This window comes from Hermetia illucens, chromosome 2 (genome assembly GCF_905115235.1).
Source record: "Hermetia illucens chromosome 2, iHerIll2.2.curated.20191125, whole genome shotgun sequence".
Taxonomy (NCBI): Eukaryota; Metazoa; Arthropoda; class Insecta; order Diptera; family Stratiomyidae; genus Hermetia; species Hermetia illucens.
The window spans coordinates 10,854,900-10,867,551 of record NC_051850.1 but is presented as its reverse complement, the minus strand read 5'-3'; the positions used below and the strand labels follow the sequence as shown (position 1 = coordinate 10,867,551).

The 12,652-nt window shown below is 46.1% G+C and overlaps 1 protein-coding gene across 1 annotated transcript; it reads right to left on the bottom strand.

Annotated features, from left to right (window-relative positions):
- Nucleotides 1–4,018: 4,018 nt before the first annotated feature.
- On the bottom strand, nucleotides 4,019–4,756 carry LOC119647604. The gene has a single exon (XM_038048632.1). It carries the CDS (start codon nucleotides 4,754–4,756, stop codon nucleotides 4,019–4,021), a length of 738 nt encoding a protein of 245 aa, XP_037904560.1.
- Nucleotides 4,757–12,652: the final 7,896 nt, after the last annotated feature.

Genomic DNA, 12,652 nt, shown 5'->3' with positions numbered 1-12,652 from the left:
ACGAAAGGTTTTGTGTATTTCTTAGTACGTAGCACGTAATATATCCATATATTATGTGAGAGTATCCACTTTCGGGTGATATTGCCATTCACAGTCTTGAATTTGAAAGAACCATCAACTTTGACGTATTATAACTTTGTTAGTAATAGTGCGATTTCCACTAAACTTGGTAAGATCATGCTCTATATTATAGCCTATATCTCTGCAAAATTTCATGGTACTAGGATGAACCTAAGGGGGGTTTCTAATTAAAGTCCAATTACAAAAAATTGTAGTAATATACTATTATTAACTTTATTTAAACAGATATCAGCATGGAAGGTATTTCGGAGCCCAGGCACCATATAGTGGCAGCTTCCTGATTTTTTTCAGATTTTTCGGTTTGGTAGTTTCTGAGAATGGCCCCCTTAAAGAAGTGATCACTTTCAACCCCCCGCGCTCCCCACCCTTCCAACGAATGTCAAAACTAAGATCGGCTTTGAAAAGTACTAATCGAGACCTTTAATTTGATGTGCATGTGCATGCATGGGGATCCCCTTAAATTCGACGTAAAAGGATGTAATTCACTGTATGCGTGAGCGTTCACAGTTCCCACCTTTCTACCAAATTTAGTGTCAATCGCTATAACCGTCTCCGAGAAAAATGAGTGTGACGGACAGACAGACAGACAGACAGACGGACTTCACGTACAGCGACCACCAGGCAATCACCTTTGAACTAAGGATGGAGCCACAAGGCAGGAGACCCGCACCCCGAAAGCCGAAATCCAGAGGAACACCAGGATGGTCTGCCAAAGCGATGGATGAGCAGACATTCATGGAGGTGTGGCTAGACTTGCAGAGCAAAGCAGGCACCTCCACGGATAGAGCTCTCCATGTCACACAGAGCATCTCTAAAGCATGTGACGCGTCGATGCCTAGGAGATGTTCATTCCCCACTAGAAGACCCAATTATTGGTGGAATAGTGAACTTGCCAATCTTCGATCGATTTGCCACAGAGCCAGACGAACGGCTCAGAGGGCAATAGGTAGGATCGATCAGGGGCAAAAGGAGCATGCCTATAGGGAAGCTCGCAAGAACCTCAAGCTCGCCATCGAGCGGAGCAAGAGGGAATGTTTTAAGGGGCTCTGTTCGGAAGCGGACATAAATCCGTGGGGTAGCGCCTATAAAATCGTGACAGGACGATTCAGAGGCCGATCGTCTCCGCAGATCACGTGCCCTATGCTCTTGCTGAAAATAATCCAGGGGTTATTTCCCCAGCAAGAGGGGGGTGCTAACACCTTCCAGCGCCCCCGGAATGTGACGCCGATTCCACCAGTCACCAGGGACGAGCTGCTAGGGATCTGCAGTCGAATAGGCGACAGTAAAGCTCCGGGTCTTGACGGCATACCGAATAAGGCTCTCAAACTTGCCGTCAAAAGTAGACCGGATATGTTCGCGGAGCTGTTTGAAACGTGCATGTCGGAGGGTATTTTTCCTGCACCATGGAAGCGGCAGAAGCTGGTACTGTTGCCTAAGGCTGGCAAACCTCCAGGTGAACCGTCCTCCTATAGACCCATATGTCTTCTAGACACTATGGGGAAAATGTTGGAGCGGGCCATTTATAATAGATTACTTCCAGTCGTCGAGAGCCAAGGGGGCCTTTCAGATATTCAGTATGGGTTCCGGGAAGCCAGATCAACCATCGATGCCATCAAAATGGTCACTGGCTTGGCCGAAAATGCAATTCACGGAAGGGGTTGTACCAGCAAATATTGCGTGGTGGTGACCCTAGATGTGAGGAATGCATTTAACTCGGCCAATTGGAACCTTATACGAAAGTCTCTGGCGACGATTGGTGGTCCCACCCACCTCGCCGCTATTATCGATAGCTACTTGAAAGAGCGGACACTCTGGTATGATACCGATGACGGATCCAAAGAGTACGTTGTCCCCGCGGGTGTCCCCCAGGGCTCTGTACTGGGCCCATTACTGTGGAACATCATGTATAATGATGTACTCAACCTTCCGATTCCGGAGGAGGCTACGGTGGTGGGTTACGCCGATGATATAGCACTGGTTGTGGTTGCAAAGCATCTCGAGGATGCTGAGTTGTACTCAAGCGAAGCAATTAGTGTTATTAAGGCTTGGTTAGAGAGTGCTGGACTGGCACTCGCGGAGGAAAAGACGGAAGCGGTCCTCATCACTAAACGCCGCAAAAGAAATTACGCCTGCATTAGAATCGGGAATCGTATCATCACTTCCAAGCCGGCCATCAAATACTTGGGGGTGATGATAGACGGAGGACTTAACTTTAAGCAGCACATAGAGCATACTTGTAAACGAGCATCCACCACGAGTATTTCTCTGGCAAGAATGATGCCGAACGTAGGAGGCCGCGGCATACTTGCAGGCTGCTCATAGCCAGGGTGGTGAGCTCTATCATGCTGTATGCCGTCCCAGTTTGGGGAAAGGCACTGCAGGTTTTAGGCAATACACATAAACTGAGTGCGGTCTACAGAAGAACATCCCTAAGGGTGTGTTCTGCCTTCAGGACCGTCTCAGACGATGCAGCGTTCGTCATCTCGGGAATGATGCCGATTGACATCCTGGCAACCGAAATGATGAACATTTATAACACCAGGTCCATCTCTCCCTTATCTCAGGTGAAAAAAGCCGAAAGGGAGAGATCCATAAGCAGGTGGCAACAGCGATGGGACCAGTCAGAAAAGGGTCGGTGGACTTACAGGTTGATCCCTTTCATCGAGAAGTGGGTGGAGAGAAAGCATGGGGAGATCAATTATAATCTCACCCGGTTTTTCACCGGCCATGGAGTATACCGTCAATATCTGTACAGGTTTAAATTGGACACCTCGCCTAATTGTCCAAACTGCGGGGTCCCAGAGGACCCGGCGCACGTTTTCTTCCAGTGTCCTAGGTTCGTGAAAGAAAGGAGGAACCTGGAGGAAACTCTAGGTGAAGTGCTATCACCGGAAAATTTTGTCCGAAGAATGGTAGCCTGTCAGGAAGACTGGGATGCGATCAATTCCATGATCGCTGTAATCCGGGAAAAACTGCGAAAAACAGAAGAAGTGAGGAAGACGCGGTTACGAAACCCGCGGGTAAACGGAAGGAGACCTAGCTGAAGTAAGCTAACTCCGCCCCGTGATGTAACACCTAAAGGTGGTCCCACGGGGTAGGGGGGGAGTCGGGGTTGGTTTTAGTGGGTAAAAATCCCACACTCTGGCGTGCCCAGGCCAGAGTCTTTTGAAGATTGCCACCTCCTCAAAAAAAAAAGACAGACAGACGGACAGACATACAGACAGACAGTAAACCGATGTAAACACAAAACCGTAAAGAGATCAGGTAGACATTAGCGAAGATGCTTCTAAATAGAGGAGGTCCGAAAAAAAGCCGCTGATTACTTTTAAAATTGTGGAAAATCGCAGAAAACTCCAAGCTGCATATCGGGTAGGTGCTCTCCGAACATGCTGCGGTTATCGGACGACATTGTCTGAGGCAACACGAGGAATTGTGAAGAAGATCCCGGGGGCTATCTTAGCCGATTAGGCAAGTCGCCTGGAGGAAAAGCAGGAGGCAAGCTTTCGGAAACAAGCTGAGCAAATGAGGTCATTGGTTGCGTACAAACAACGTGGGGTCATAAAGGACATACAGGCTAACCTCGAACATAAGTACGCGGATTACGCATTACGAGTTACGATTTGACTCAATTCTTGGGAGGACACGGAAAGGATCCAGGAAGCAGCAACTTTGACGTTTTTAGCACTTGGACAGTATGAAGGTTACATGCGGCTGTAGAGATCTTCAAGTACATCGCACTCTGATATCCTAGTTGATAAGTGGCGTTGACGTTTGCCAATTTTTCCCGGTACACGGAATTTTCCGCATGTAACAAAGAATTTGATAGGAAAATAACTTAAGATAATGAAGGAAAAGCACTAGTCGTAACAACTTTCAAATTTATTTTCAGTGGATATGGTGAAGCTTAATGCAGTTCGTTTGACATGTATCTTCTTAATCACGCTAAACACATCTTTTTCGTTGCATTGAAGGTGGTGCCCGCTGGACACGACTTCTCCTCGGGTTGTATTCCTCTTTCACACACGTAGAATTTTTTTTTATCAGGATGTGGAACATTCACTGAAGTTTTGCCATTCGTGTCCCAGTCTTCATCTTCGCAAATGCAGTTACTAGGTCTTGTTTTAGTGCATGATCCATTCGAAAAATATCTGTCGTCGCTACAGTATTGCCAGTAAGGGGTTGATTCATCGATACAATAGTAATAACCTTTACAATAGTTGGGATCCGGCAGAAATTTTCCAACTTTTCCTTCGCATATGGTCTCAATATTCCCATCGGTCAAGGATTCAGGATCTTTGCATGCATCATCGATGTTATACAAGCAACTTTGGGTGTGTGCATCAAAGTACATTCCGCTGGGGCACTTTAAGCTTGAAATCACATCTCCATCGCATACGTATAAGGATTGACAACTTTCTTTGTCAACCCACTTTCTATTTTGGAAGTCTGACTTACTACAATCAGGAAAATCACCCTTACAGTAGTATTCAGCCTTAGGAACACATTCTCGCAATAGGGGATTGAAGTATTCATCGCCGTCTATACAGTTATCCATTAGAAATTCCCCTGCGTCATTACATTCAAAATACCATATGCATGTATCATCGGAAGTGAGTACAAATTTGTCACCTTCCTTGGTGCATTCCCCAATCGGACTACCACCTGGAAAAGCCATACAGCGTCTTGTTGCTTTATCAAAGTAGAGATATTTTGGACAATCATATTCCTTGGAATCTCCAGTTTTACTGAAGCATACCCTGTACTTTCTCAGATCAGTGGATGGATACGGAACATATAGATCGTGATCTTTACATTCCGCTGCATGCACATGGTTGACGTTCCAACCAAGGAGAATCCCTGCAGTTGGAATTAGCAATCTTAAGATGATTCCTACATAGATTGAAGTAAAGTCTTAATGTTATTTATAAGTCAAAAATGGTCTTTTGAGCAGGAGGAAAAGTGGAGTGAAAGAATAGCTAAATTCATTTGAAATTCTGATGAGACCCCATTTGTAGTTTGACATACAAATATTACATGAAAATGAAAGGATACAACAACTCAACCTGTTTTGGTCTTCCCCTGCAAAATATGGTTAGGTCCGGAAATTTTCAATATTGCATTATACAATAAAAAATTATGAACAGGAATTATTTTGTTTAAACAAATTAGATTTCTCAAATAAAAGAACAGAATTGACCAATTTTCTCCCTCATCGGTGATTTGGGGGTTTCACTATCACTATCCACATCACTATCCACCAAAGATGATTCTTGAAAGCGACAATTATTTTCACAAGCATCCAAAACACACTAAAACCTAAAATCTTTTATTTTACCTAATCTCATTTTGGTATATCCTCAACTATGGGATTTTTCACAAAATTAGGAATATTTGGGCGACACACGACTACTGTCCGGACTAACAATAAGGCATAGACTGCAATTTCGTCTGATGTTCGCCCATTTATAGAATCAGAAATCATTGACACAAATTAGATAATGAAATCCAAGCTTTAAATTAATTCAATTCTAAGAAATTTAGTAATTAGTGACGATATGCAGTGTGATAAGTAGATATAAAGTTTAAGGGGGAGACCACATTTGAAGGAGTTAGAGCTGCAAACTGCGCGACCTGTAGCGACTTTAATCTTTATCTGAAGCCAAAACTTTACTAGCTTATTTTCTAAAAATATTGACCGAAATCTAGGTGATAATAATCAAACTTAAAAATGTTGTTGTTGTCAAAAGAAAATGCTTCAATTTACGCTTTTCACCAATTACGCACAACAAAAAAAAAATCCACAAAAATGTTATGTCATCCCTCAGGTTCATATTCTTGGTAATTTTATGAAAAATCATACATCCAAATTTGATAATAATCGGTTCACTATTTTTTAAGTAAAAATTCCCACAAAAGTGGGAAAAGTCATTTCAAGTAAAACACCTTTGAAAAAAGAATGTTTCGGATATGAAGATATTTCTCATTTTTCATTACAAAAAGATACATTTACAACAAGGACAAATGCCTGGTGCCAAGTATGATACATACACTGTTTCCATAGCGTTAAAAAGACGCAAGGACATTTAGCGACTAACTCCTGGCTTTCGAGTCTGAGCTTTTACCCGATAGTCGTCAAAATCTAAAGAAATTTGAGTCAATGCAATAAAATAATCGATTCTGGAAATATCCTAAAGTGGCTTCCCCCCTTAAAGACAATGAGATTTGTATCAAATTTCAGTTAATTGTAATTGTTATAGTTTTATCTTTGCTTTGGCAATCATCTAAACGGAATCCTTAAAGCTAGAAAAAATTTTGCAGATACGAATATTATGCATTAGGCACACTGATTTTCTGTAGATAAAAGTGTGCTGATAAGATAACCACCCACCCTAAGATACCCACTTCACCTGTGCAAGGTGGGGTGCGCTAATTTGTAGGTTTTATATTCAGGCGGAGCTTGTCAATTGGCAAAAGAGGGCTTCTCCGAGATGCTTAGAATTATAATTTTTTACAAAAAAAATGAAAAAAGAATAAATCGGGAAACCGGAAGCTGGAAGCGAAAAATGCGTGTGACAGACAGACGGACAGATAGAGTCTGTGAACCTGTAAGGAGTGGCCAGATCTCCCATCAGGCGCGACCCCAGCTGGCGGATTGGGGCATCGCCAGCTGGGGTCGCGCCTGATGTGTAAATATGTGTTCATGCACTTTTCTTTTCTGACTGTGTATGGGCTAGTGTTTGCTCATCTCTGGTGCGCGGACCAAAATGGCTATGGAAAGGATACCTAGAACATAAAGCCACCATGGAAGACGAGAGAAAAAGGAAACTTACGGTGCAGAGGCTCGGGACCCCAGTACCGGCGGCTTTTGGGAGTGAGCAAGCGGGCTCCCGGCCGTCGATATCCCTCGACCGCAGTGCCTCGGTGGGGGACAACTTGGCCACCTTGGCATATAATGTTACAAGTGATTTGGATGTGGAGAAGGAAGTATTCAAGCGAAGTACGACCTTACCGAGAACACCAATAACAAGACCAAACAAAGATGAACTGAAGGCAGATTCTTGGACGATAAAAACCGTGACAACACCCACCGCATATGTTCCCGCTCGACAGCAGGAGGTGCTCCAGGAACAAGGAAGAGACCCATTCAAAAGAAGCTCATCAACTTTGAGATCTCCACCAATGCCAAAGACGATGAAGAACAAAGTACAGGCAAGGTCAATAAACGCGAAACGTGAAGGACCGTGTAAAAGAGGTAACCCTGCCGACACTTATAGGGAACAGAGTCCCGATCTGGAGGAGTTACCCTTCACCCAGCTTGGGGCAAAAATAGTTGAGCTGTCCGAGTTTATCAAGGACAAGCACAACGTGCACCAAGCCATAAAGAATATGGTGAGGGCTATTAGAGTGCTCTACAATAGATCACAGACGGAGGAAAAGAATAATAAGGACACGCCGAACCCCGCTGTGCCAACAGTATCACAAGCGACCCAAGCGACGCCTAACCGTACTACCATCGAATTCCAGCGAAGTAAGCGCGTACGTGAAAAAGAGGGGGATCCTGTAAATAATCAGCAGGCGCCTAAGAGAAAAAAACGCGGACAGGACATCCTGAAAACCAACACCAATAGGGCAGAAGGAGGAAACCGTACAGCGAATCTAGGAAACTCGACCAGCGTTGTGAAGCCCAAGACCAGAGAAAACGATGGATGGACTAAAGTTACCAACAAAAAAGCGGAACGAAAAGCAAAAGTGCGAACTCGTCCAGATGTAATTGTTATCTTCAGTAAGGGCAATCTGTCCTACGCGGAGATATTCAAAAAGGTCAAAGCGGATCCCGACCTAAAAGATCTGAGCGGAAATGTAAACCGAATCCGAAGAACCCAGAAAGGGGATCTCATGTTCGAGCTGGAAAGATCCAGCGTGGGCAAAACTGTTGACTTTCGTACTCAAGTGGAAAACTCACTTGGGGAGAATGCCGCAATGCGTGCCCAAAAACATGAGATCATGTAAGGATCTCGATGAAGTAACATCGAAAGAAGAAATTTGTACTGCTCTGAAGGAGCAATTCAAGTTGAAAGAACTCACCGAGGAGTCAGTTGTGGGCTTGCGAAAAGCCTATGGTGGTACTCAAACGGCCACAATACCTCAATCATTGCAGGGTCGCTTAGGATTTACTTGAGCAGGCCACGTTCGAATCTGAGATGGAAATCGCCATCATAAGCGAACCGTATAGACACCGTCACGGTGGCATATGGGTCAAAGATTCGACTGGTGGAGCGGCGATATGGGCTTGTGGTCGACAGGCCATACCATGTACTGCAAGTCAAGCAGGCAGTGGCTTCGTGTGGGCGAAAATAAGTGGTGTATATGTATACAACTGCTACGCCCCGCCAAGTTTGACACTGTCTGAATTCGAGCTAATGCTTGATAATCTTGTTCTCGACGCGAGGGGACGTAGTCCAAAGGTGATTGCTGGTGATTTCAATGCTTGGGCTCTAGAGTGGGGTAGTAGGGAATCAAATGCTAGGGGGCGCAGTTTATTTGAAGCTTTTGCGCAGATGGACATAGTTTTGACCAACGAAGGTGCTGTAAACACCTTCCAGAAAGGGGGGTCAGGCTCGGTTGTAGACCTGACCTTTGTCAGACCTTCCCTGGCGCGTGGTATGTCCTGGTGCGTCAGTGAACGCTACACTCACAGCGATCACCAGGCAGTCTTCTTTGAGACATGTGTCGAGCCACAGGCCAAAGAGCTATCATGCCCGAAATCGAGAAAGATTTCAGGCTGGTCTGCAAAATCTTTGGATGAGGAGACCTTCATAGAGGTGTGGTTAGATCAGCCTGATAAAGCAGGCACCTCTAAGGAAGGAACCGTCCATCTGGCTCAATGCATTGCCAAAGCGTGTGACGCGTCCATGCCTAGAAGGTGTTCATTCCTCAGTAGAAGACCAAACTACTGGTGGAATGATGAACTGACCGGCCTTCGATCAGCCTGCCACCGAGTCAGAAGAGCGGCTCAGAGGGCGGTAGGTAGAGTCGAACAGGGACAAAAAGAGCGCGCCTATAAGGCAGCCCGCAAAAACCTCAAGCTCGCCATCCAGCGAAGCAAGAAGGAGTGCTTAAAGGAGCTTTGCTCAGAAGCGAACATAAACCTGTGGGGGAATGCCTACAGAATCGTGATGGGACGATTCAGAGGCCGTTCATCTCCGCAGATCACGTGCCCTACCTGCTTGTTGAAAATCATCCAGGGGTTATTCCCCCAGCAAGAGGAGAACACCGACACATTCCAACCACCTCTGAATGTGACGGCAATCCCGCCAGTCACCAGAGACGAGCTCCTGGAGATCTGCGGCAGAATAGGAGACAATAAAGCACCGGGTCTGGACGGAGTACCGAATAAGGCCCTTAAGCTTGCCGTGAAATCCAGGTCGGACATGTTCGCTGAGTTGTTCGAAGCGTGCATGTCCGAGGGAATATTTCCAGCGGTATGGAAGCGGCACAAGTTGGTGCTTCTGCCTAAGCCTGGTAAACCTCCAGGTGAACCATCCTCATACCGACCCATATGTCTTTTGGACATTACTCCCGGTAGTTGAGAGCCAAGGCGGCCTTTCAAATCGGCAGTATGGGTTCCGTGAAGCCAGATCAACCATTGATGCCATCAAATTGGTTACTGGCTTGGCCGAAGATGTAATCCACGGAAAGGGTAGTACCAGTAAAAATTGCGTGGTGGTAACCCTGGATGTGAAAAATGCATTCAATTCGGCCAATTGGAATCTAATACGGAAATCTTTAGCGAAGGTTGGTATTCCCGCCTATCTCGCTGCTATCGTCGATAGCTATTTAACTGAAAGGAGACTCTGGTATGACACCGATGACGGACCTCAGGAGTACGTTGTTTCCGCGGGTGTCCCGAAGGGCTCCGTATTGGGCCCACTACTGTGGAACATCATGTACAACGGTGTATTTAATCTTCCCCTTCCGGGGGAAGCCACAGTGGTGGGTTACACTGACGACATAGCACTGGTTGTTGTCGCAAAGCATCTCGAAGATGCTGAGTTATACTCAAGTGAGGCAATCGGTGCTGTTAAAAGTTGGCTAAAGAGCTCTGGTCTGACACTTGCGGAGGAAAAACGGAAGCGGTCCTCATCACGAAGCGCCGGGAGAGAAATTACGCCTGTGTTAGAGTCGGGAATCATATCACCACTTCCAAGCCGGCCATCAAATACTTGGGGGTGGTGATAGACAGGAAGCTCAGCTATAAGCAACACGTACAGTATGTTTGTGATAAATCATCCGAAGCTAGTATGGACCTGGCCAGGATGATGCCGAACGTGGGAGGGCCACGGCATACCTCTAGGTTGCTTATAGCCAGGGTGGTGACCTCAATTATGCTCTATGCGACCCCAGTTTGGAGCGAGGCGTTGCGGATGTCAGTTAACACTAGCAAACTAAATGCAGTCTACAGGAGGACAGCTCTGAGGGTATGGTCTGCCTTCAAGACTGTCTCAGATGATGCCGCATTCGTCATCTCTGGAATGATGCCGATTGACATCTTGGCAGATGAGATGGCGAATATATACCATGCGAAGCCAATCTCTCCCTTATTGCAGACGAAGAAGGCTGATAGGGAGAGATCCGTAAATAGATGGCAAGGGCGGTGGGAACGCTCGGGAAAGGGCCAGTGGACGCACAGGTTCATTCCTGCCATCAAGGAGTGGTTGGAGAGACGACACGGTGAGATTAATTATAATCTCACCCAGTTTCTCGCGGGGCACGGAGGATATCTCCAATACCTTCACAGGTTTAAATTGGAGACCTCACCCGATTGTCCAAATTGCAATGGAGTCCCAGAGGAGCCAGAGCATGTATTCTTCCACTGTCCGAGATTTGTGGAAGAAAGGAGGAATCTAGAGGAGACTCTAGGGGAGGTGATGGTACCAGAAAATCTGGTGCCGAAAATGCTAGCACATCAAGAGAATTGGGATGCGGTCAACTGCATGATCGCATCTATCCAAAATAAACTGCGAAAAGCAGAGGAGAGGAGAAACACGCGGTCACGTGCGCTACGTATAGAAGAAAAGTAACAAAGCTAGAGTGAGCTGACTCCGCCCCGTGATGTAATACCTTATGGTGGGTCCGCGGGGCAGGGAGGGAGTCGGTGGTGGTTTTAGTGGGTAAAAATCCCACACGCTGGTGTGTCCAGACCAGTGTCTTTTTGAAGATTTCCACCTCATCAACAAAAAAAAAAAAGATAGAGTCTGTGAGGAGTGGCCAGATCTCCCATCAGGCGCGACCCCAGCTGGCGGATTGGGGCATGCCTATTGATGTGTAAATATGTGTTCATGCACTTTTCTTTTCGGACTGTGCATGGGCTAGCGTTTGCTCATATCTGCTGCGCGGACCAAAATGGCTATGGGAAGGACACCCAGAAAATAAAACCAAGATGGACGAATTGAGAAGGAGTAAAGTTACGGTACAGCGGCTCGGGACCCCAGTACCGGCGGCTTTTGGGAGTAAGCAGGCGGGCTCCCGACCGTCGATATCCCTCGACCGCAGTGCCTCGGTGGTGGACAACTTGGCCACCGTTGCATCTAGTACTATAATACAAAGATTTGGAGAAGGGGGTGTTTAAACGAAGCACAACTCTGCCAAGAGTACCAATTGCAAAGACAACGAATGATAGGCTAAAAGGAGATAGCTGGCCAAAAAAGGCGATTTCGACACCCATCGTATTTGATCAAGAGGTACTCCAGCAATAGCAAATTGATCCATTTAGGAGAACCTCATCAATTTTACGATCTCCTCCAATATCAAAGCCGGCAAAAGAGAAATCTCATGGGAGCTCAGCAACTGACGAAAGGTGTAGGAGTCAGTAAAAGGAGTAATCTGGCCAGGACTCATCGAGAACAGAGCCCTGACCCAGAAGAACTACCTTTTATGCAGCTTGGGACTAAAATAGTTGAGCTGTCCGAATTCATCAGGGACAAGCACAACATGCACCAAGCCATTAAGACCATGATGAAAGCCATCAGGGTGCTTTACAATAGGTCGAAATCCAGAAAAATACCAGGATTGTCTGCCAAAGCGATGGATGAGCAGACATTTATGGAGGTGTGGCTAGATTTGCATACCAAAGCATGCACCTCCACGGATAGAGCTCCCTGTCACACAGAGCATCTCTAAAGCATGTGACGCTTCGATGCCTAGGAGATGCTCATTCCCCACTAGAAGACCCAATTATTGGTGGAATAGTAAACTTGCCAGCCTTCGATCGATTTGCAACAGAACCAAACGAACGGCTCAGAGGGCAATAGGAAGGATCGATCAGGGGCAAAAAGAGTATGCCTATAGGGAAGCTCGCAAGAACCTTAAGCTCGCCATCCAGCGGAGTAAAAGGGAATGTTTTAAGGAGCTCTGTTTGGAAGCGGACATAAATCGGTAGGGTAGCGCTTATAAAATCGTAACAGGACGATTCAGAGGCCGATCGCCACCGCAGATCACGTGCCCTATACTCTTGTTCAAAATAATCCAGAGGTTATTTCCCCAGCAAGAGCGGGGTACTGACACCTTCCAG